The 24,948-nt window shown below is 52.5% G+C and overlaps 1 protein-coding gene across 1 annotated transcript in view; it reads right to left on the bottom strand.

Moving 5' to 3' along the window:
- Positions 1-1,145: 1,145 nt before the first annotated feature.
- GALNT16 (polypeptide N-acetylgalactosaminyltransferase 16) overlaps positions 1,146-24,948 on the bottom strand; it is an 80,161-nt gene continuing 56,358 nt past the window's right edge. Inside the window, exons 6-15 of the mRNA XM_045823839.1 lie at positions 23,780-23,901; positions 21,558-21,645; positions 19,763-19,847; positions 19,362-19,465; positions 13,866-13,992; positions 12,860-12,952; positions 11,364-11,447; positions 7,659-7,800; positions 6,856-6,978; positions 1,146-3,390 (exon numbers count right to left, since the gene is read on the bottom strand). Coding sequence (XP_045679795.1) covers positions 3,253-3,390; positions 6,856-6,978; positions 7,659-7,800; positions 11,364-11,447; positions 12,860-12,952; positions 13,866-13,992; positions 19,362-19,465; positions 19,763-19,847; positions 21,558-21,645; positions 23,780-23,901 — 1,106 coding nt within the window. The 3' untranslated portion in view covers positions 1,146-3,252. The remainder of the gene's footprint in view (positions 3,391-6,855; positions 6,979-7,658; positions 7,801-11,363; positions 11,448-12,859; positions 12,953-13,865; positions 13,993-19,361; positions 19,466-19,762; positions 19,848-21,557; positions 21,646-23,779; positions 23,902-24,948) is intronic.

Here is a 24,948-nt window from a genome sequence, read left to right as displayed (position 1 = left end):
TTGGGTTACGTAAGGCCCATTGTCACTGGCCAGCCCAAGGGCGTTTGCCGATTCCTCCAGGAGCTGGTGGAAGGCTAACAGCCTTAGTTTCCAGGAAAAAAAGGCAGAGGGCTAAGGGGAGAGAAAATGGGCCTTGGAGAGGTAGGTTTGGAGGGCAAGAGTGTGCCTCAGGAGAAGCAGCACCAGAGCCCTTCAAGGTCAGAGGGAAAATAGATGAAAATTGGACAGATGGCCCAGCCTAGCCAGGAGGGGGCCCAAGACGGTGGCAGTGGTGGTCTGCACTCCTCAAGAGGACAGATGGATGCACAGGGACTGCACCAATGTGTCCGGCAGCAAACTGCCCCCTTTGCTCAGCTTGGCCCAAGCTGGGCTCCGCAGCCATGCTGCGTGTTTGGAACCGTCACCCGCCAGCACTTTGCTCCAGGCCCCTCCAGCCTGGGGTCCTGAATGCTCGGGAATCCAGGCGAGCAGCCCTGAGACAAGGTGGGCACAGAGACAGAAACGGCTGTGTTCAGGAGAGGTTTAGTCTTGCACTGGTCTGCCCACTACAGTTCCTAAGTGCACCAAAGTGTTTATTTCTACCTGGGTAGGTTCAACTTCCAATTACAGAAATGTAGGGGCTTTCCATTGGTTTCCATGGAAACATTAGGCAGAGTACCTGCTACCCCATCAAACAAAGCGAGGCTGGTGGGACTCTTTCTGCAACTACTTTACTGTTTCTACCCAGGAAGATGGTCCCACTTGCATTTTACCACCGCCTTCTTGTGTGGTGGAGGCGAAGAGTAGTTCAGCGGGGCCGGGGAGAGTGTCGCCAAAGGTGAGCATTTGGAGAAGCCCCCTTGTTTCCATTTCAAAACCCCAGGCAGCATCCCTCAGTGAAGCCACAGGAGCCTGGGCTCTGGTTCCAGCCAGCCTCAGCGGCAGGGCCACCTGCTGGCTCTCCCCAGCACAGCCAGCCTGTCGGATCCCCAGGGTACTGTGGGGCACGTAGGTCAAGGAGCAAGCTCTCAGGTGCAGGAGGGGGTTAGACGTGAGCATGTTCAGTTTCACTTTTGCAGAATAGAGGCCCCACCTTCCCCGCGAGGCCGGGAGGATGGTGCTGAAGGGCTCGATTCTGGAGTCAGAAAGGAAGGCGCTGGTGCAGGTGTGTGTGTGAGAAGTGGTTTTATTTCAGGTGTGTGTTTCATAAAGATGAGGTCCTCGAGGACAGCTAGTGGCACATGCTTTGGTCAAGAAGAGGAAAAGCAAAGACAGAATAGGGCTGAGTCCCACGGAGGACAGCTGACAAGGGCCGCACCTGGTCTGACCACAGGGAGGGAGGGGCCTCTCTAAGGCTCTCTGAGCAGCAGTCCTCTTACATTCAAGCGAAGTCCCCGCCCCCCATCCCCAAAGTCCACACTGCCAACCAGGGTGGACATGCACCTCGGAGGTGGCGGTAGATGAAACATCACAAGAGAATGGGAGAAGTGTGGCCCCCATGCCGGTGAGCCCACAGGGTGCACACAGAGGGCACGCGGGGTGCCGGGTCGGCAGCAGGGTGCACGCTGGGACACAGGGGCACTGCCAAGAGGACACCAGTGAGAGCCAGGAGGTGAGAGGGTATCTCTGAGGACCCTCCAGGTGGGGTGTTGCGGTCCAGGGACCCTTTGCTCCTGGCCCCAAGGGCTTCATGGAGGGAGCAGGCAACAGCAGTTTAGGCACACCAGGGAGGGAGACAGGGCATAGCAGCTCAGGTGGGTGGTCCAATCCAGAGCAGGGGTCCAGACCCTCTGGGGATCAAGGACCTCTGCAGGCAGCGGGGAAAATCCACAGACCTTCTCTCCAAGAAAATGCATATATGCACCCTCATGCACTATTTGCGGGGACAATTTCAGGAGATTCCTAGGCCCTCCAGAATCCATAAATTCCTGAGAGGTCTCAGGCTGGTTTTCTTTGGGAGGGGGACCCACTAGGGGTCTTTGTACCAGCAGTCTTTTGCCCGAGATCACACTGCCTGAGCCGGGGCAGTGAGAGAAGAGGAACACAGGGAATAACAGAAGTGGCTCCAAGACCAGGTCATGGGGGCCGAGGGGGAGGGAAGGCCCAGTGGCTGTGAGAAGCAACTGGGACGTCTCTACATAACCGGGAGCCACCAGCCAGCCTCCCTCCCACTGCACTGACTGACCCCTGAGGGCCTCCCTCCTGTAGCGGGGAGGGGTGAGGAGGAGGCTTAGCCGGGACGACTTACTCCCCAGGGACTGAGGGAATGCCGATGCTCCAGAAAGGTGGTCCTGTTCTTACGGGCCACCCGGTTCCATAAGGCGGTATTTACAGAGGCAAGGGCTTTTGAGAAAGCAGTTGTCAAAAACCACGCATGAGGACAGGGCATGTCAGTGGTGCATGGCGGCCACCTGTCCTTACACCGTCCTCGTGGTGGGTCCAGGCAGGGGGACAGGGCACCTGCAGGTCACTAAGGCCCGAGGGAGAGGTTTTGTCCTGACACATGGCCGAACAGAAGTGGGGTCTGTGTAGTAAACTGTGTCCCAAGGCTGGTCCTGAAGATCGCCCTGCAGCCTCTTGCTAAGAAAGCCAGAGCATAGGACTAGAGGCACAGTGCCCCAGGGCTGGTGCAGTGCGGGAACATTAGGTCCCTGGGAAGAGACCCACTCTTTGGGTGATGTGCTGGTTTCCCGTCCATGTCCTTCTACAAATCACCCATCCTTCCCCCCAGATCCCATCCCTCCCACACCCAACCCAGCACCTGCCTGGGACAGGCCACCAAGCTTCTCACCCCCTCCTGGTTCTCTGTCCGCCCCAAAGGCTGCCCCTCTCCTCCCAGCTTCAGGCTCTCCCTCCACACCGCCTGTGTTCTTCCCCCATGCCTGATCCCAGAAGCAGGCCCTGTGACACAGTGGGGACCCTGTGTGGGCTTTTGTCCTTGTTCTCCCCAAACAACAAGGGGAGGGTCCCCAGGAGGCAGAAGGGATGGGACCAAAGGCGAGGGCACTTGCCCAGTCCCTGCCCAGCAGCAGTCCAGCATTCTGGGCTTCTTCTGTCCCGGGGTGAGGGCGGGTCAGCAGCCAGGGCATCAGGCATGCCCCCGCGCCCCGCTGTACAAGCTTTGGAGAATGGTGTCTCACGGCAGGGGTGTTTGCAGATGGTTCTGGCAGAAATGTGAGGAGATGGAAACGGCCCGCTTTACACTCCCCCACCCTAGCCCCCTTCCAGTCCCAAAGTCTCATGCAAAAGGTAGCAGAGGACCCAGGGCCACCGTCATGTGTGCGGCAGCAGCTGCCACTGCTGGGCCGGGGCGTCAGCCTGGCACTTGCTGGTCAGCAGCTGGGCGGGCTTGGCCTCCAGGCAGAGGCCGCTGACTGAATGCTGGATGAAGGAGGCTTTTCTCCTCCATCTCTGTGGGGAGAAGCAGGGAAGGAAGCAAATGAGGAAACTGATTAAAAATAATAATATTCGTACCTTAATTGCACATGTGTGTAAGTGGCCCTGCATACACCTAGGACGCCCCCGCCCACCCCCATTTAAACAATCTGTGTGTCCCTTAGATAAGAGCCACACCCACCCCCCAGGACACACACTCTAGGCCAGTGCTCCCCAGCGCACTCCCGTTCTGTAGTTTGGCATGAAGTTACTGTCTAGATTGAATGCAGAAATGCATTTGGCCTGCACAGTGTTAACTTAAAATTTGGCTTCATCATCACATAAAAATGCATTTCCAGCTTCCATTCAGAAGGGCTCGGTGTCTTTTGTGGCATCAGCTGGCCAAGGGGCCGTTCTCCACTGTAAGTGGACTTTTATCTCAGTTCACCTGAGTCCTGCCTGGGCTTCCCCACTGGCTTTCTGGAGACACTAGAGTTGGATTTCTGGACAGGTGGTGCATCTTTGACCCCTTCGGACAAGGGTTCTTCCTGCAGCTCAAAGCCACATCCCTGGCCTATCGCTGTGCAGCCAGTTACCTACACCCCTTAGTGGGAACCGGCCGCCATCTCGGCGGAGAGGAAGAGTGAGGCCAGTGGGCTGGTGGGGGTGCTCGAGTCCCCTATAAGTCATGAAGGGGTGCCCAGGTCAGTGCCTTCACCTCCTGGCGCCTCCCCTTCCCCAGGCGTGACAAGGGGAAGGAGAGTTGTTCCGGTAGAACATTGTAGAAATGCCTGGATGGAGGATGAAGTGTGGTTTGGATGCTTAGTCTATTTCTGGCTTCTTTCCTATTTCCCTCCTGTGCATCCACCTCCCCTCTTCCCATATCCACCTCGTCTTCCCTTAGGAGTGGGGAGCGCTCGTGACCATGTGGATGGGGCCCAGAGGGCTCGGAGGGCTCAGATGGGTAGGGGCCGTGTTTTTTTGGAGCAGCTAGAAGGGAGGTGAGCCGTATGCAGCTCCGGGTCCAGGGCTGCAGGGGGCCATGGGGTGGGCTGAGAAGGGAACCAACTTGAGATGTGCATACAGGGTGCAAGACGGGGTGTCAGAGTCTGGATCCCCCTTGGGAACACAGTGCTATGGGGCTTGGGGTTGAGAACCAGCCCCTCTGGTCCATGTGGCCCCAGCACAGCGGGGGCAGTCCCTGGCCTAAAGGTCAGGGGTAGTGGGTGGGACAGGGCCTTTGGTCCCTCTGAAACTCACAGCATCCTATTGCCTGTGGTTTTCTGGTCTGACCTCCTGGGAAGGGCTGGCCATACTCTCCCCAGCTGAGCCTTGCTGGATCATGTCCTTTCATCCCTGCAGCCAATGTGATTTGCACATTCCCTGGCATGAGTAGGCACCCAATGCAGTTTTGTTTTATGAATAATGAATGCACGGATGAGTGAATGAATGACCTAATCATTAGGAGGAGCTCCCCCAATCACAGGATTCCCACTTCCTACCAGTACCATTAGGTACAGTCTCAGGGCCTCCCCGAAGCCCTGGCCACTCAGTTCTGGGCCTGGCCAGAGAAACAGAGTCCTCTCACAGGACTGTCCCATCTCCACAGTCTTAGTTCTTGCAGACTCCTTGTGAGGCAGGCAGGGGAGGAAGGCACTCATTTTACAATGAGAGTACTGAGGTTTAGAGAGGTGAGGGGGGTGACCAAGCTGGGACTTGCTGACTCCATCACACCGGCTTGAATGCACAGGGGACCTCTTGGGTATCTGACCCCCAGGTGACCTTGGACACCAAGGGAACAAAGGGAACCAAGAAGGAAGGCCAAGGTTGGAGAAGATGCTGGCAGTAGGAGAGACTGTCCTCCTGTCCTCCTGGGGGAGGGGGCCCAGCTGCCCAGGGTGCTACTGGGGGCCTGGCAGAACCTGCAGGAGCAGAATGAGTGAAGGCAAGGCTGGGTCAGCACAAAGGGGAATACGGATGCTTTAGCCCCAGGGAAGTATTCGCATAGTGGCTGCCCTGGGAGCTACTTCCCAGCTCCAGCCTCAACAAGGAGGGAGGCCCTGACTGGATAACTCAATTGATTTGGAGTGTCATCCCAATACACCAAGATTGCGGGTTCAATCCCCAGTCAGGGCACATATAGGAGGCAACCAATGAATGCATGAATAAGTGGAACAACAAATAGATGTTTCTCTCTCTCTCTCTAAAAATCAGTTAAAAAATAAAAGACAAGGAGGGTGTGGGAATGGGCTTAGGACTTGACACTCAGAGAGTTCCATGCTCCAGGAAGGGGGCCTCAGGACCCGCTCACTGCAGGGTAAGGGGCAGGCAGCCTTGGCAGGGAACAGGACCAGCTGCACCCTCCAGTCTGAGACTGCTTCAGAAATGTCTGGTGGGCCCAGCAAGCAGGCCACGGCACACAGATCTCTTAGACCCAGCAAGGAGGGGATTGGGCTGCTTTTCCAGGTGGAATAGCAAACTGCCAGTCATCCCTAAAGAGCTGGCCCAGCCAAACAGAACAGGGCGAGAGGAGAACCCTGCAGGCTAAATCAGACAGCCAGGCAGCTGGCCCCTTGCCCCGTGCACTGCCCCACAGGCTGGCAGGAGTCAGACACAGGCTACCCAGAGGAAGAGCTGGAGCAGACCTCTGGCCTTTGTGTCCCAGTTCCCAAGCAGAGGGGTGGCCCGCCCAGCCACGTAGGGAGTGATAGACGAGGGAGCCAGGCTATGTCCCTGGCTCCTATGTCCTCTAAGCAAGTAATTTCTTCGCTAGGACCATCAGCTTCTTCCTCAACAAGTGGGCCTGACCTGAACCCCCGGATTAGTGGAGACAGGGAGAGAGAGTGTGTTTGACAAGTGGAAAAGGCAGTGGTCACATGAGGCTGGCATGACAGCTTGGAAGTCACTGTATCTGGATTTCGGTTTCCCCAGCCAGCCAGCAGTCAAGAAATACTTACTGAGAGTCTACTATGTGCTGGGATAGGACTGTGGGTCCGGGATCACACTTACCTAGCCTTTAATCCCAGTCCCACCCCATCCCAGCTGTGTGATCTAACATACGTCTCTTAAATTTAGGGAGCCTCGGTCTTATGACCTTCAAAAGGGGGCTAGTACTAGAGCCTGTGTCACAGGGTCGCTGGGAGGAGTAGATGAGATGACCCATGTGAAAGTCCTAGTGCGGGCTCCCGGTGAAACTAACACTCGTTTTGGCTGTGGTGGCTGTCGCAGGCAGGGACAGCGTTAACAAGACAAATAGCTGTTGCCCTCACTCGCCTCACAGGTTGGCAGGACAGACACTTAGCAAATATGTACCCGAAGGACTTCCTCAGGAGTAAAACCATACACTTGACCTTGATAATGACTTAGGCCCGCACAGCTCCTCATGCTGGAGGGCTTGAGTCTGTATGTCTCAGCCTGTGGCTCCCCTGCCAGGGGTTGCCATCCACACTCTGTCCTCCTGGGGCTACTGGCCATCTGGTGCCCAGGGACAAGGAGGCTTACCTGCCTGCCTTCTCTCGGGTTGCATGCCTGTAGTGCGACTGGGGACCCAGGGGAGACGGAGGTAGAGGTGGCGGTCAAGCACTTCCCCTGCTGCTGGATGAGATGGTCACTGAACAGCCACGCCTGCAGGGCAGGAATCAGAGAGGCTGAGTCCAAAAGCACAGCCATGGATGGACACATGGGTGGACAGGTGATAAGGCAAATATATTGTGTATTTTGGTAACATTTTCTACCAATAGGGGTGGGTGCATGGGTATTCACTGTACAATTCTTTCAATTTTTCTATATATTTGAAATTTTTCATAATAAAATATTGGGAGAGTTTGGCTGGAGCTGGCTAGAGGGAGATGGAGAATGTACTGAGGGATGCTGGGGTGGGGGTGAAAGACAGGACACGGACCAGGGCAGGCAGCAAGCCTGTCCGTGACACGGGCTCCATGACTGGCTCCCGTCTTGATGTGGTGCATTGACACTCATGTTTTGCACACGCATGCACGTACAAGAGTCCTGGATGCCCTGTACCCGTCATATCCGCTGACCACAGCTGCATCCCAGGAGAGAGCTGGGCGCTGTTGGGCATCACCTCTCCCTCATTAAGCAGAAAGCAGGTGTGCACAGAGGGCAGCTGTGGCACAGGCTGGAAGGGAGATGGGAATGTGACAGGAGCAGACCCAAGGAGCAGGGTGGGAGGGTACAGCCGGCAGGGCTCCTGGGAAAGTGAGTCTGTGGAGAGTGTAGGCGGAGAGAGGAGGAGGGGAGCAGAGGAAAGCCCCACACCCCACTCCAGGACCTGAGCAGCTTACCTGGGGCGCTGGGGGGTTCTTGGCAGACCCTCGGCAGATCCCCACTCCGAGCAGGAAGTTACCAGCAGTGTCCTGGCCTTGGGACTCTAAGCAGTTAACCCCCTGCTTAATGATGCCGGGGAGCGCTTCCTTCACGGGGACCCTGGGAGGAAAGGTGGGGACAGGCTTGTGTTCTGCCCATCTCAGCCTTACCCCGCTCACCCAGAGGGCAGCGGCAGGCAGCTCCCTGGGCACCAAGGTCTCGGCAGTGGGGAGTGGGGAGGAACACTGGGGGGCAGGTGCAGCTAGCAAGGCGGGGGAGAAGAGGGGAAAGGGACTAGGGATTCCTCTGGGAAGACAGACCTGGGCCCCAGTGGGTTCTGAGCAGCTCCAGGAGCCCCAGGGCCTAGCCTGGAGGCTGGGTCTGAGAGGCCTCTGGTGGGGAGAGAGCCTGGGCCAGAAACCCAGGACTCCCCAGCACAGAAAGAGGAGAGCCTGGGGAGCGGCTGGCACCTGAATGTGGGCTCAATGAGCAAGCTCAGAATGACGGGGAGGGGTCACTTGGAAGAGGAAAATTTAAAATGCACAAATATGAAAATGTGTTCAAACTCCCTAACAATTAAAGAAACATATTAGAGGGTTAGCACTGTTTGTTTACTATATATGTATATGTTGTATATTTACATATTTATTTACATACAAAATATACTTTATATACAAAAGAATATATATTTAATGTATGCACACAAATATATATGTTTAGCATCATATCCTATGATGAAAGCATAAATTAGCCTAACTTTTCTGGAAGGCAATGTGTTACTATTATTACTAGGTAGCAAAGGCCTTAAAATGTGCACACCTTTGACTTCACCATCCCACTTCAGGGAGCTTAATATCCTACGGCAATAATTACATATGTGTGCAGAGATTTAGTCTAAAAATATTCATCTCAGGGTTGTTGATGATATGAGAACATTGGAAATTCCTAGACATCCGACAGGGTGGGCGAAGCGCGCTGTGATTCATCTGTCGGGCGGAAGCCCCGTAGCCGTTACACGTGACTGTGAAAGACCAGCTGGAAATGTGGGAAAGCGTTCAGAACACGCCGTTAAGTCAAACAGGCGTGTCAAAATATCACATGAAATCACTTGGCATGCACAGCAAAATGTGTGTGAACACACACACACACTGATGTAAGACACAGCGTCTGACCCCATGGGCAATAAACCCAAGGAGGCGGCCAGCCTCAGCAGACGCAGGTTTGTATGCTTGGGCTTGGGAGGTTATATGCGCTCAGGGACTGTGGCCCCACGGCGGGGGGGATGGGGAACCAGTCTGGCTGTGTGCCTAACCTCTGTTTCCTGCTCCCTCGGTCAGCAAGAGAACTTGGGCAGGGGCGGGGGAATCAGAACACTTCTGGCATTCTTCGATGTAGACATGCCACGGGATCTTAGCCAAACCAGGTCTTCCTTCCTCAGAGCTGGTTGGAAGCCCCCAGAACCCCAGAACCGGCCCGTTCTCACAGAGCCTCAAGCAGTAGGGTGGGCCAGCTATTGGGATCCCCTGTTTGGAAGACAGTTGGTATCATTTGGGCCAACGTATCTCCTTTCTAACCCCTGGCCCTCACCCTGAGAACTGAGGCAGACCATGAATGAGTGGACTGGGAAGGAGTCAACTGGGTATAAATGAGGTGTGTGGCTTCTCTTAACAGCAATAAACTACTTTTTTTTTAACTTTCACACAGTTGCCTTGACTGGTGTGGCTCAGTGGGTTGGGCATTGCCGCATGGACCAAAAGGTAACTGGTTCGAACCCCAGTCAGGGCACAGGCCTGGGTTGCGAGCCAAGTCCCTCCCCCTCCCTCTAAAAATAAATACATAAAAATCTTTAAAAATCAGTAAATAAACTTCCACACAGTGACAGAACAAATGGAAGTTGACTTATGTTCCTCACTTATCATCGCTGGTTTCATCCACTCTCCTGCCTTCGGATCAATCAATCCAGGTTTCTGACAGTTATGACATACTTTCTGGTCCTCAGGGGATGACGTGGGACACTCTGCGTGGGGACTGGGAAGGACAGGAAGGGCACATTCTCTGTCCCCCCTCTCCCAACACCTCCCCCAGGCTTTCCAGCTCCTGCCCAAGGCCTAGAGTCTATGGCTCCATACAAATGTTGTGTGAACTTGGACAGAATGTAAGGAAATGAACTTTTCCCTCAGAGATGACACATCGGAATGACAGCATCCCCTTAGCAGCGGTCACTTGAGGAAGCTGTTCATTTATTATACTCCCATAAGTCAGTGTTCTCCTCTTCACAGCTGTCATCCAGGGAGCCTGGGGTTACCCAGGCTGCCAACTTCCCTCTGAGGATGCTGCCATTGCTCAAACTGTTCTGGAATTCCTCAGGAACTGCTCCAAGAATCAGTTTATGTTCGTGACTTGCTTCAGTCTTATCGTACTGAAGTTGAGACCCGGCGTTATGTTATCCGGGCTAGTCTAGTTTGTCCCCTGGTCTTGGCTATAATGCAACTACTGATGTTTTCCAAAAACCAAATCTGCTGCTCAAAGACAGGCAAGCTCTAAGGGGTGGAGTGTTCTGGAAAGTCACAGCATCATCTGCGGGAGAAAACTGGCCACAGCGGGATAGCCCGCTCCCCAGAGTGACAGCCAGAGAAGGAAGAATGCTAATTGCAAAGTTATTACTGAGGCTTATTGACTGTGCAATTTATTCAGTCAGAAATATTTATTGAGAGCTCATTTTGTGATAGGCACTATGTTTGGAGCTGGAGAAAAAACGGCGAACAAAACAGATGAACACCTCTACCCTCACGGAGCTTACTCTCAAGTACAGGGAGATGGCCCCCAAACTAACCTGCCGGGTGTACACTAGGTGATAATAAGGGCAACGGGAAAACCCAAAGTCAGGATGCTGGGGGTAGGGTGGTCTGCGGATCAGTGTCCTCAGGTCACCCTGAGAAGGGCACCTTTGAGAAAGACCTGAAGGAGGTGAGGAAGTGAGCCCTGTGCATGTAGCCAAGACCCTCAAAAGGATTTCAAAAGAAGGAAGAATCCTCTCCAGCCCTCCCAGCCATCATAGCCGGTCACACGCAGTCCCCTTCAGCACACACACACACTCGCACACACCGCCATCTGCAGGTTACTTCTGCATTTGTGACAGCAAATGCCCCCATGTTCTTCCACAGCCTTTACGATGACAATATGAATGGGCACAGAACGTTTGTTTAGAACGGTGCATCATGATTCGTGAAACCCAGCCCACACCATTGGTGGTTTCTTGGTTTTCTCCCAGCAGCCGAGCCTACAGTGAACATCTACTTGTTTGTCAACAGTGTTTTGCTTCAGTTGCTTCATTTCCTTAATAAACTCCCAGAAGGGAGAGAACAGAGTCAAAGGGGATGATGACTTCTGTGGCTGTAGCTACAAAGTGCGGCGTTGTTTTCCTAAGGGGACAATGTCTATTTCTGGCACGAAGACCCAGCCTGTTAAAAATTTGGTTCCTACCACAGATCATGCTTAACTCCTGGTAATGTCCTCCTGCTTTCCTCAAAGCTGTGACAAGAAGATACACACTGACAGCTAGGAAGAGCCAGGCTTCCTGGGATGGAGAGATCTTGGGGTAAGGGGTCCCCCAGGCTGCCAGCCCCCTCCCAGGCTGCCAGCCCCCTCCCAGGCCAGATGCACAGGCGGAGGGCTGTACTCACGTGAGCTCTGGGTAGACGTTTTCCAAGTACCAGCGGAAGGACTTGCAGTTCATCTTCTTCCTCTGCTCGACCCTTGTGGCCACGCTGAAAGAGGAGGCCTGATTCAGGCTCTGGCCAGTGGGTTTGGGAGGGAGCCCCAGGGAGTACGGGCAGAGGCCCCACCTGAGCAGGCCAGAATCAGGAGGCTGGTTCCCAGCCTGCCCTCCAGCCTTAGCCACCTCTAGGAGTCGCTCTCAGACCTGCAAGTTCATCCAAGCCTTCTGGCCATTCCTCTCCTCTAATTCCTGCTCACTTTTCAGGATCAGCCCAGCCTGCAGGGGGCGCTGTTTCACTCTCCTCACCCCTGGCGCCCTCAGCTAGCCTCACACAAACCCTCAGTTAGCCTAGGTCCTTGTTTCCACAGAGAACAGAGCCTTAATGAACTCAAGTTTTCCTTTTGTGCACTGTGGTTTAGCAGACAGAGTCTAACAACAAGAGGAACAGGCTTTAAGGTCTTTCAGGAATCTTAGCGAATCAGTGTACCTCTGACGTGTCAGCAGATGACACAGTTTGGTCTCCTCACCTGCCTCAGCTACACTGACCGTAATGGCCACTGACAGGTGCCCTCACCTCCTCTCTGAGCCTCAGTTTCTCCCCCAGTAAACTGAAGACATAACCACCTACCTCAGGAGGTTTTTGTGAGGCTCAAATAAACTAAGGGACATAAGTGCCCAGCAAATTTTAGCTCCCCACTGAAACAAATAGTCAGTGTTAAAATTCTTTTTATTTTAAGGGATAGATGTAAGTAAATAGAGGGAGGAAGATTCACTGATGATCACTAATAATGATTTTAAACTTTCCTGACCACAACCTTGAATAGGAGATAAATACACCTTACATTGTGGTCGAGTTTACCCAGGCACACACTTAGGTAGACACACATACACATATAACTAAAATGAGAGTTTTGCAAAAACAGTATTACCCTTCACAGCAATCAGCTGCTATTTTCTATCCTGTTCTGTACTAATCTCTAGTGTTCTCATTCCCCATCATTTAAAAAAAATGCTGGTTGCAACCCACTAAATTGACTTTGCAACCAATCTGAATTTTGGAAATGCTTAACTACACTGTAGTCATAACAGTGAGAGATAGGAAAATAGCCTAACAGTACACAGATTGGGAACAACTGGGGGTGGAGGCAAGACCCTAAGTGTTTTCTGCAGACAGTTCCTCCCTAAGTCCTCCCACAGAGGTCCCTCTCCCTGCAGGCAGCTTGTGAGCAGAAGCTCTTTTCCATAAACGAGCCCTCTCTGGTTATTTCTCCCCATGGGGTTGCACCCCCTTCAAGGACCAGTGTCTGTCTCTGCACTGCATACGGAATGGGCCCCAAGAGCCCAGCAGGTAGGGCTCAGTTACTAAGGAGACCGTGAGTGCGTGCAAGCCCATTTCATATTCTGGCTAAGGCAGTGCTAAGTGGGTGGAGGGAGGCAAAGAGGGCTGGGGGAGGGGCTCACCTGCCGAAGGCCTTCCCAATGGCCGAGGGACGGGCTTCGTAGTAATATTGCTTATATTCGTCCATCCAAACCTCTGCAGTGCGCTTTGTATTCCTAAAAGGAGAGGAAGGAGCAAAAGAAAGTCACCAAGGCCGCAACAGAGGTAGCGGTAGGATTAAGATCAGCTCTGTGCATTGACGAGAACACGGAGAGATGGAAATCTCAGGAGTGTATGCAAAACGAGACTGATTGGGGTGGCATACATGAGCACAGTCTTTTTGGAGAACAATCTGTCAGTATCCATCAACTTTGTAAGTACGTAGCCCTCTGACGCTCTACTTCCAGGAGTCCGTTCCACCAATAGACCAGCACATAGGCAATAAGGACATGCACGAGAATATTTGTTTAATGAAACACTGGTAACAGCCTACATGCCCATCGATGGAGGATAATGAACTACTTCCATACGATGGAGTACTGGGCAAGCTTGAACGGCAATGCCACGGTCAGCACCCACTGCCAGGGAAGGACGTCTATAATTTAGCGCTGAGTGGCAGGAAAGTAGCTGCAGAAAACACACAGAGCAGGGTCCCACTGATATAAAAACACAAGCACAAGTCCCTGGTGTGTGTGCATCTCTCTCCCTCTCTCTCCCCATAAACTGTATGTATGAAAATGTATATATTAAAAGGCCTGTGGCTGGGGACATGGATGGGCAGACACTGACCAAGTCAGAGTTATCCATGCCATGTGAGTGGAGGGTAGTTCCTAGTTGGTCATTCGGCCAGTTTTCCAACACCCTCAAGGACAAAGAGAGTAAAGGCAAGAGAAACCTGGCGGCAACACCCCCACCTCCATCCTTCCACTGCTGAAAGTGCCTGGAACCCTGAATGGAAGACCTGGCAGGAGCCAACAGGGACACCGAGGCCCAGAGAGGTGCGTGTCTGCCCACAGTCAGTTGACAGGGCTGGGTCTAGAACCCTGGTGTCCTGGTTCCGAGTTCAGGGCTCTTGGTTCTGTGACCTACCTAATGTAAGTGAGGGCGTTGCCCTCAGGGAAGTTGTAGGGATGCCGCTTCCGGAAGACGTGGCCCACCCGGCTGCAAGGCACGATTTCCAAGCTCCCGCCGCACATCCACACCCTGAAGGAGAGCTCTGCAGGAGACAGCATCCGTCAGGGGGAGGAAGATCCCCTTGGCGAGTCCCACTGAGTGAAGAAGGGAAGGGGCTGGCTTCCCTTCCCTTCAGTGTCTCCTTGGAGGCACATGTGGGGGTTGGAGCTCCTGGGCCTGTTTGCATGGGCGCACCCACTCCTGACAGTTTGTGTGTGCTCTGACTGCTCACACACACCCACCCTCCACACTCTCCACACCAATGCCTTCCACACAAACACCATCACCACACACACCCTCCACACACACCACCAACGCACACACCCTCACACACACTACATACACCCTCTACACAAACACCTTCCACACATTCTGCACACAAACACCCTTTACACACACCACCAACACACATACTCTGAGCTCTGGAAGAGCAGTGGGGAAAGCTTTGAAGGAACACCAAGACCACAGGTAGAAGGAAAACGGAATCAAACAGCAGCATCATTTTCCACCTCTGGCCAGAAAGCCCCATCCAGACAGGAGCTAAGAAAGAACACATCTGCTCAGCAGCCCATGCTGGGTACCTGGGAGGTTAGAAAGGCAGCCACCAACCAAGCCACGGCTGCTGCAGCTGGCTGGCCCTGACCTTCCTCTTGTCCGGGGGTTCCCATTTACAAGCTGCTGCTGGCCCTCTCAAGCCAGGCTTCCTTCTGATGGGGGCAGTGAAGCTGAACAAGCTTTTGCAGATGACTGTGGTACTTAGCAGTGTTGGGGATAAAAGAAGTGCCCATTCCACCGCCCAGAATGGGAGGGACATCACAAGTCACCCAGTGCATCCTCCACTCAGCAACTGTCACTTTGCAAGACCCACCCTAGCAATTGGTGGAACCTTACATAATCTCTTTAGGTTTCCTACTTTCTTTCTTATTTTTTTTAAGATTTTATTTATTTATTTTTTAGAGAGGGAAGGGAGGGAGAAAGAGAGAGGGGAGGGGAGAGAGAGAGAGAGAAACATCAATGTGCGGTTGCTGGGGGTCATGGCCTGCAACCAAAGCATGTTCCCTGGCTGAGAATCGAACCTGGGACACTTTGGTTCGCAGCCTGCACTCAATCCACTGAGCTATGCCAGCCAGGGGTCGATTTCCTACTTTCTTTCGTATTAGCTCTACAGTTGGACACCCTCCTTCATGTCCCAGAAAACCCATAAGCATAGCACTTTTTTTTTAAGATGCCATTCATTCACTCTTAGGGAGAGGGAAAGAGAAGGAGAAAGAGAAGAAGAGAAATATCAACGTGTGGTTGCCTCTTGCACACTTCATACTAGGGACCTGGCCCGCAACCCAGGCATGTGCCCTGACTGGGAATGGAACCAGCAACCCTTTGGTTCCAGACCATGCTCAGTCCACTGAGCCACACCAGCCAGGCCCAAAACACTTTAAAAAATTTATTTTTAAAGCAAGAGCATCCTGTCATGAGTTCTTTCAGTCCCTTGGTCTCTCTTTCCACTCTCCAGTTGGCTATAAGGACACTCCTGGTCTCTGGCCAGGCCTGAGGGCCTTCACCTGGTGCAGTGGGCCCAGGCCTCCCAGTGGCCAGCAGAGTGGGGAGTGCAGGCAGCAGGACTAACGCCTGCCTTCTGGCTGGCCTGTGTGCACCAAGGACTTCCAGGTGTGGTCCAGCAGCCAGGACTGGGTGTTCGGCATATCTGGACCCACACACAGGGTTGGCTACATTACTGGGCTCCCCTAGGTCGGAATGCAAACGGGCAAGCCTCTGTCCCTTCTCCTAGCCAGAGCTCTGCAGCTGGCTCAGCAAGGGAGATTTGAAACTGGGGACAGACCTGGGGACAGAGGGCAGCACCTGGTTCCATTTCTGCCTGAGTAGCTTTCTTATGTTAGTTGTCATTTTATCCCACTCAGCCCATATTGTGAATACTACTATCAAGTGTTGTCATTATTAGCAACAATGCTATTAACAGTAGCAGCAACCATCATCCACTTACTAAGCATGTACTATGTGCCATCCTCTTTATAGCTGATATCTAAATCTCACAGCAACCATGTGAAGTCAGCACTATTATCCCCATGTATATACTTTTGAAGCATAGATAGTTTTATTTTGCCCATTAATTTAATGACAGACAAGAGCCCTTTGTGACAGATGGGGTCAATAAAACCAAAATCAAAATCCCAAAGTCAAATTAGTAGGTCCTCAGTTTGACACCCACTCCATGTTAAACACCCGCCTGTCTTATTTTTTAATTAAATTTATCGGAGTGACATTAGTTAATAAGATCAAACAGATTTCAAGTGTACATTTCTATAGTACATGATCTGTATATTGCATTGTGTGTTCGACCATATTTTTTAGTAAGAACTGTGGAAATCAAAGAGGTTAAATAACCTTTTCAAGGTCACCCAAATAGTTGCAGAATTGCAACATGAAGTTCACACTTTGTCCAGCAAGCTGCACTGTATGACTGGATTTTTTAGTTAATTCAGTGTTTACTGAGTCCTTATTTATTGTATGTCACATGCTATTCTAGAATCCCTTACATGCTAGTGGGGTGAGATAAGATCTCAGTAAAATAAGAAACAAAAATATAGATAGACAAGAAAATGAGTAGAACACAGGGTCCAGCAGAAGTAACACCTGCTTGAGTGTGGTTGGTAGGGTAACAATATGGATGTTATGGTTTTAATATGGGTGTAATAATTTATGGCTTTAATTTGAACATTTCACCAAAAACGTCCTATGGTATGCTTGAGTATGATATTGTTATGTTACAGAATTACATGCTTATGATTTTGTAACAAAAAATTGTAATAAAAAAAGGGGGCGTTATTTGTGCCGGACCCTATCTGCAGTCTATTAGATAATAGTAAGTGCAGTGGAGAAAAATGAGGCCAGTAGGGCACGGAAGAGGATGAGTAGAATTGGGGTGGAGGGCTGCAATTTTAACTAGGCTGATGAGGGTCACCGAAAGGGGACATTTGAGCTAAAAGAGGCAAGGAATTGAGTCATGTGTCCCTCAGGGGACAAGCATTCCTGCATAATGCTCCACATTATGGTATAAGCAAGGGCGAAGACCTAGAGGCAAGAGCAAGGCTGGCAAGTTCAAGGCTCAGCAAGGAGGCCAGGTGGCCAGAGCGGAGTGTGGAGTGCAGTAGCTCAGGGCTGATGGTGTGTGCTTGCAGGGGAAGGGCAGACTTCGGGGCTTTGGGTGTTGCTCTGAGGGTTGCAGGAGCCCTGGCAGGGTCTTCAGCAGTGGAGTGACAGGATTGGACTAGGTCTGGAAAGGAACCCAAATGTGACTCCCAAGGTTTTCACGTGCGCCACCCCCACTCAAGGTGGCCTCTGGCTCCCCAGTTCGGCTGGCGGGGAGTGGGAGGCCGGGAGAGGAGTGAGTCTTGGTGTACACGTCTCCCTTCCTTCAACAAGGGAACAAAATGAAAAGCCAAACCCACCAAGGGCAGGAGTCTCCCAGCTCGACACTATGGCTAGCCTAGACGGGCCTCTGAATTTCTTCTGAGAAACAAACCCTCTCCAGAACCACTCCTCGGCTCGCCTTTCAGTTCCCCCAACCACCGAGCCCTCGCTGCAGGTGGAGAGTGAAGTCGGCTATTTGATCATTCACTTGTTTCCCTGTCAGTCCCCACCCTGGGGGGGCGGGGGGGGAAGGAAAGAAAGAAAGAAAGGAAGAAAGAAAGAAAGGAAGAAAGAAAAGGTCTCTGAATGCAAGAGAGACCGTTAGTTCCTCAGTTCCTAAGTCTTCACAGGAAACCGGCTCTGCCAAAGCTCCCCTCAGGCTGAGGCCCAGGACACAGAGGAGGTCACTAGGCCTAAACGCATGAATGCATGTCAGAATGCGAGGGTCATTGCACCCCTGTTCCCAAATTTAGGCCTCCAGATGCCTGTCTCGAAAGGGTTCCAAGAATAAGCCACAAGGGGAGAAAGCCCCATGCCTGTCTCCACTCCGGCGGGTTTGGGAAAGGGGCCAGGGCTGTTGGAAGCTCCACGGCTCATCTGCCTCCAATCAGGGAGAGAGAAGAAAGCCCTGCTCCCCACGTCTCAGAGACACAGGGTTTCACTTAGATCACACCTCACAGCACCCGAGTGGCTCTGGTCAAGGTGCCCCGCACACCCGTTAGACACGGAGTTTCCTGACTAGAATCTGGAAGGCAGCGTCTGCCTTGGTTTTCCCACCTGTCAAACGGGTGGGATACCACCAGCCCTATTTACTTCTAAAGAAGCTCGGGTAGGAAGAAAAAGGATGCCGTGGGAAAGAGCTCTGCAGAGGACCAGGTCCACTGTCGGAACAAGAACACGCCTCTCTGTATTTACAGGCCTCCAAGCACCCGCCCACCTCTGGGGACCTGCAGGATGCCCTGGCACCCTTCCCACCCCGCTCCTTGCCTGCGAGGCTGCCTGGGTAGGCTGCATCACTGGGCTTCCTACCGGCGGGATACAGGTTCAGCCAGTAGAGGCACCAGTGGGAGATCAGAGGGGGGAGAACTGGGGTGGCTGTGCCCTACCCCCACCCCTCCATCTAGGAACCATGGGCTGGCTGCTGGTGACCCAAGACCACAGCTACTGCCAGGAGGCACTCCCTCCCCATCTTTCAGACCCAGGGGTAGTGACACCTTCCAGCCGTCACCAGCCTCACCCAACACAAGGCTGTTCCTGTGGCTCCCTCTATCTTGCCCACTCTGTGTAAACAGTCCCTTTAATAAGCCCCCTTAAACTACCCATGTCAGATGTTCCACCTGTATCCGGCCTTTATCTAACCTGAACCTCACCAGCAACCCTGGGAATTCACTGGCTCTTCCCTTTCCTTCTGGCATTAGAGGGTTCCGACAGCCTCAGAAGTCATGATCATGGCCATGGGCACGGTGCCATGCATTTTAACTCATTGTGTCACTTAGTACTTGGGCCAAAGAGCTTATAGGTGATAGGATCTCCACCCAGTAACCCAGTAACTAGCAACCCCAGGGTACTGGTTAAGTGATGGGATCAGAGGGCCGGGATTTACACGAGGCCCTCTGACCCCATCGCTTACATTTAACTACCCTCTACTGAACACACTCCCAGGCCTGGTAGGGAAACAACCGGGTGTTTAAGTTGTGGTCCATGATATAGCCTGTATGTTCTCCCACATATATGTGTAGCCATGTGACCACAGGCTCCCCCTAACCACCTAATTCTGTCTGTTTACTAGCTGTGTGGCTCTGAACCAGCTACTTAACATCTTTGTGCCACAGTGTCTTTATCAGTAAAATGGAGATAATAGTACTTACTTCAGGGAGTCATTGTGAGGATTAAATCCTTAGAACAGGGCCTTACACATAGAAAGTGCTTGATCAGAGTCACCCATTATTGACATTGTTGTTGCTATTATTATATTTCCCAACTTACCAAAGTTCTCTCCCCCCCAGATATCCATCTGGGCATCATACTTCCCCAAGTGGTTGAACCAGGACTTGTCGATCACAAAGATTCCGCCAGCTATGACAGGTGTCCTGGGAGCGAGGAGAGGAGAGAGGCAACACGTGAGCTCACGAAGCCAGAAGCCCCTCCATGTGGCCCCAGCACCCCAGCCCGTTTGCCCCAGAATCCCTGCCTGCAGAGTCACTGGGGCCGGGTGTCTGGCTAGACACCTGGCCTCTGTGCTCTCTGTCCCGGAGGCCCGAACAGAGTCAGCACTTACACTGGGCAGCTTCAGAAGCCCGGGTGACTGAAACAGCCCCACCCGCAGCCTCCCAGACCCCAGACCCAGGGAAAGAATGGGTCTCCCCGGAGCTCACAGCAGCCCTGACCTTATGGGCTTGGTGGGGTCCGTCCGGGCAATCTTCTGCTCGAGAGGGATCTGCTCCCACTTGAAATGCAGGCTCCAGTCAAACCCTAAGGGACAGAACAGGGTAAGAAGTGGGCTCAGGGCAGAGCCCACCGGCGGCTGTTGCCCACTCAGGGTCTCCCTTGATCTGAGCCCAGTTCACAGGGGGGCCTGGCAATTCGAGAAGTCATGCCTTCACCCGAGTGAGATACGTCTCTGCCCTCGTGGAGTTTTGTTCTACTGGATGAGGCAGAGACTGCAAGACGGATGGGGGCCGGGCGCGGGTAATATGTCACACCGGCGAAATGTGCTTAGAAAAGCAAATGAAGGAGAGACACCTATGCTATTCTCGTCAGGGCAGTCAGAGGTTGTTCCCTGATGATGTGACATTTGAACAGAGACCTGAATGAAGGACTGATCTATGCGGATATCTGGGGAAAGGGAACTCCAGGCAGGGGAACAGAAATGGAGAGGCCCTGAGGTGACTTCCCAGAGGAGAAATGCCTGGCTCCCCTCAGAATTTTTTTCAGCCCCAAGATCTAATGAATGGTTATGTTCACTCATGGAAAACCTGGACCCCGAATACAAAATCCATTCTGCCCGCTAGCTCCCAGCCTGAGATTCTCCAGAGCAGCCAGTCCATCTAACAGAACTTCCTGCGGTGATGGGCATTTCTCTCCCTGCACCGTGCAATGTAGCAGACTCCGGCCACACGCACCTACCGAGCACTCGAAAGTAACTAGTGCAGCTGAGGAACTGGATTTTAAGTTTCATTTAATTTTAATTAATATAAATTTAAATAGCCAAATGTGGCTTTTGTCTACTGTATTGGACAGTGCAGCCCCAAAGTCTAGACCAGAGCAGCAGCCCAAAAGAAACATCATACAAGCCAGAAATGCAAGCCACATATGTAATTCAAAACTTTCTAGTAGCCATAACAAAAAGTGGCAGGAACACCTACAATTAATTTAAGTAAGACATTTTAAACAAAGCATATCCAAAAATATTATCATTTCAACTTATAATCAATATAAAAAATTACTAATGAGATGTCTCACATTCTTCCACACTGAATCTTCAGAACCTGGTGCGTGTTTTATACTACAGCATGTCTCAGTTCAGACCAGTCGTCTTTCTTTCTTTAATTTTTCAAAGATTTTATTTATTTATTTTTAGAGGATGGGGAAGGGAGAGAAACACCAGTGTGTGGTTGCCTCTTGCACATCCCCCACTGGGGACTGGGCCCGCAACCCAGGCATGTGCCTTAGACTGGGAATCGAACCAGGACCCTTTGGTTCACAGGCCTGTGCTCAATCCACTGAGCCACACCAGCCAGGGCCAGGCCCATGATATTTCAAGAGTATAATAGCCCAATGTGGCTATGGCTGCCACATCAGCAGAGCAGGTTAAGACCATTTCTAGGGGGTCCATGTTAGGAATTCACGCAAGGTTGAGGGTCTCCCCCCTCCACCCGCAAAACAGCTTTCTGCCAGAACTTGGCCTTGGTCCCTGGGCTGGCCATGTTTGGGGAGGGCATGTCAGTGTTTGGGGGGAGGGAAAGACCAGCTTGGCTCTGCCACTGATTGTGCCAGGAGCCTGCAGCTGCTGGTTCTGGCCCTTGGCCCTCAGCCCCAGGGCTCTACCCAATCCCTTTCCATTTTCTGGTGTTGTGAGACCCTCTAGCACAGCTGGGAAGAAGGGCCCCAAGCCAGGGCTGTTGCCTGCCCTCACCTGCCTCCTTTCTGGTCTAGAGCCCCTCCCTGGGTAGCAGGACCCACCTCCGCGAAGGTCAGCAGATGCAGCAAGGTAAGCAAAATTATCCAGACTGATGACATCAATGATGGGGCTCACCACACGGGTGTGGTCCTAGGAGAGAAAAATTCGAGACGGTGTGAGGCCAGGGACTCAAAAAGAAGGGCCCGCTGCCTGCTCTGGGAGGAAGGTCTCTCCGAGGTGCGAGGCCATACACCCAGCTTTTCCTTGCAGGGCCATTCAGGCTCCTGGGAGCTGTCCTGTATCATCACATCTAAGTTCCTGGAAGGTCCCACCTGGGTCCCACGGGTACAATGCTCTCCCAGCCTCTTGCTCTCACATATATTGAGCCCTGCTAGAATCTCACCTCCTCAGTGAAGCTCTCCCTGATTGCTTTAGGCTGAGGATTTCTTCCTCTTTTAAGATGCTCTCACAATTACATACAATCTAGACAATTCCTGGGACAGTGAATCATATGCTGCCTTCTGTTACCGGCTTGATCTGTTCTATTCACTGTCGTCCACCTTTGCACATGCTTGGGTTGGGTCTTCCTACCTGGGCCACCAGCAGCGTGAAGGCAGGGACCCTGTGTTCCCTTGTGTAACCTGGGGGTCACTTCTTTCATGCCACAGCCACTGCAAAGTCAGGCTCACTAGTCCCTTCATCGCCTCCAGGACACAAACCCACCTCCAGAACTTTGGTGGGTAATATTGATTTTACCAAAGTTTTTTACTGAGGGGTAGTGGTGGTGGTGAATTATGTCATACACCACACATGAAACTTAACTGGCCTCTATCAGCCCTCTGTGGAGGGACATGGGGCAGAGCCTCTTCTTTCTCTCCTCTCCCCACACTCTGCACGGACCCTCAAAATCCTCTTGTCTGTGACTTGGAATCCAGCTCTGCCCCTGGGTTCACACCCCGTCTTGGGATGACACAGCCTAGGAGGTAAGGGATCAGGGGAGACCACCGTGGCTTCTCTGTGGGGGCCTCGCCTTGTCCTTCTTACAGACTGTTTTGTACTGAGATATGATTCACCTTTTATAGCAATTTTATTAGGTATAACTGATGTACCATTAAATTCACCATCTTAAAGTGTGAGATTCAATGGTTTTTATTACAGTCACAAGGCTGTGCAACCACCATCTAATTCCAGAACATTCCCATCACCCAAGAAGAAACCCTGTGCCCATTAGCAGTCAGTCCCCCTTACCCCCGCCCTTCAACCCCTGGCAGCCGCTAACGTACTTTCTGTTTCTGTGGATTTGCTTATTCTGGACGTTTTATGTAAATGGAGTCATTTAATATGTGTTCTTTAGTGATTGGCTTCTTTTGCCTAGAATAAGTTCAAAGTTCATCCATGTTGTAGTATGCATCAGTACTTCATTCCGTTCTGAACACCGGGGTACTAGTTTTCATGGGGAGTACGTTTTCATTTCTCTTAGGATATGCCCCGCAGTGGTGGTGCTGGGCCAGAGGCTAACTCTGTGTTTAAGCTTTTGCGGGCCTGCCAGGCTGGCCCCCAGAGGGCTGCATGGTTTGACATTCCCACCAGCCATGTGTGAAGGCTCCTCCTTGTCCCCATCCTCTCCTGTGCTCTTACTGTCCACCTTTCTGATGACAGCCCTCCTATTGGGCGTCTCATCGGGGTTTGGACTCTCACTTCCCCACTGACTTAAAAAACTGAGCACCTTTTCATGTGCGTGTTGGCCACGGTGTATCTTCCTTGAAGACGTGCCCATTCAAATCCTGTGCTCATTTTTAAACTGGGATATTTGCCTTTCTATAGTAAGTTGTAATCGCTTCATCCTTTCCTCCATCTGTCCCCGTCCTCCCCCTTCTGGAGAACAGCAGGCACACGGTCGGGCGGGCCTCTGCCCCCATCTCTCCTGGAGAACGCCATCCTGTCCTCCCTCCTTCCCGGGCTCCCCAGCCTGAGTCAAACCACCCCACCCCAGCCCAGGACCCTGCCTCCCCCAGGAGGAAAACAACCCATTCGTAGTAGCAGCTTTATAGCTCACCCAGGCTTTCATCCAATTTAATTCTCACAGCAAGCTGGTGGGACAAATATAATTATCTCCATTTTCAGAAGAGAAGGCTCCGTGAGGTGAAGTCACTCAGGAGGTAGCAGACCACTGAGGCTCCTCCTCTGCCCACCCAACTTCAAAGACAGTTCCTGGGCCCTCATGGGAAGAACATGGCGGGCACATCTGGAGAGGACGGAGCTCCCCGGAGACAGACAGACTCACCTCCTTCACCCGCTGCAGCATGGGCTGCAGCCACTCGGTGTTCACTTCACAGTGGCTGTCCAGGAAGGTGAGGACGGCCGCTGAGGCCACATCTGCCCCGCGAACTCGGGACCGGATCAGCCCTGCAGGGGACGTGGACGGGTTGGTGCTGGCCAAGTTGCTGCCCGGCCATCCCCACAAAGTCTCTGGGCTCTCCGCCCCTTCTGGAGCCGAGGTTTCCTCTGACTACCTGTGACTGAACTTTACTTTGTCCTTGTTTATTTCCTCCCTCTCTTTCTTTCTCTCATCCACCCATCAGCCATCATTACTCCAAGATCATTCTCAGAATGCCCTCCACGTGCCAGACCCTGTTCTGGGCTCTGAGAACACACTGGTGAACAGTCAGAGTTCAGTGAATGGAAATCGCCAATAAAATGTGGTTTAATACCAAAGGAGAACCAGAAACCAAAAGCCTTTCCCCTGACCCCGGGGGAACCTCAGGGCAGTTCCCGGCGGCTGCACCATCATGGGTGACGTGGAGAGAATCTTCTGGACTAAGATAGGCTGGAGTAAGCACGCCAGCCCCTGTGCTCACCCTAAGCATGTTATTTAACCTCTCTGAGCCTCAGATTTTTACCTTGAGAGTCAGAGACAGAACAATCCCTGCCTGTCGGGGAGAGTGCCTGGTGCCCAGGGGGTCTGCGCTGTCTGGGTTCTGCTCTGCTTCCGCCCCCTTCCCCCAGACTCGCCCACGGTGCACCGACAGCCAAAAAATGCCCTTGCTTTTGGCAGCTCCCTGGTTAGGGTTGGGAAAATTACCTGGTTAGGAGAGAGGAGGCCCAGCTGGCCCTGGCACTGGCCCTGACAGAGCAGCCACTGGTGCCCTGTAAGTTGTGGGGGTAGAAGGGCCTCCCTCTAAGAATTCAAAATACAAGTCCCTTCTTGGAGAGATATCCCTGGTCACCCCCTTGCCTGGCACCCTGCCTCTATCTGACTATTCATCCACCTCTCCACAAGTCCATCTGTCCCATCTCTTCACTCAATAGGTAGCTATAAATCACCGAATTTAAACCTCCTTAAATTCACCGCATAAACGTGCATCTGCAGGCAAGACCCCCGGAACGAGCATGTTTCCAGGCCTACAGGTCCCTGCAACCCTGCACAGCAAGTCCTCACTCAACGTCGCGGGT

This window comes from Phyllostomus hastatus, unplaced genomic scaffold (assembly GCF_019186645.2).
Source record: "Phyllostomus hastatus isolate PE091 unplaced genomic scaffold, TTU_PhHast_1.1 phas_scaffold_501, whole genome shotgun sequence".
NCBI lineage: Eukaryota > Metazoa > Chordata > Mammalia > Chiroptera > Phyllostomidae > Phyllostomus > Phyllostomus hastatus.
The sequence above is the reverse complement of the archived record's forward strand: the minus strand, read 5'-3'. Positions and strand labels throughout refer to the sequence as shown.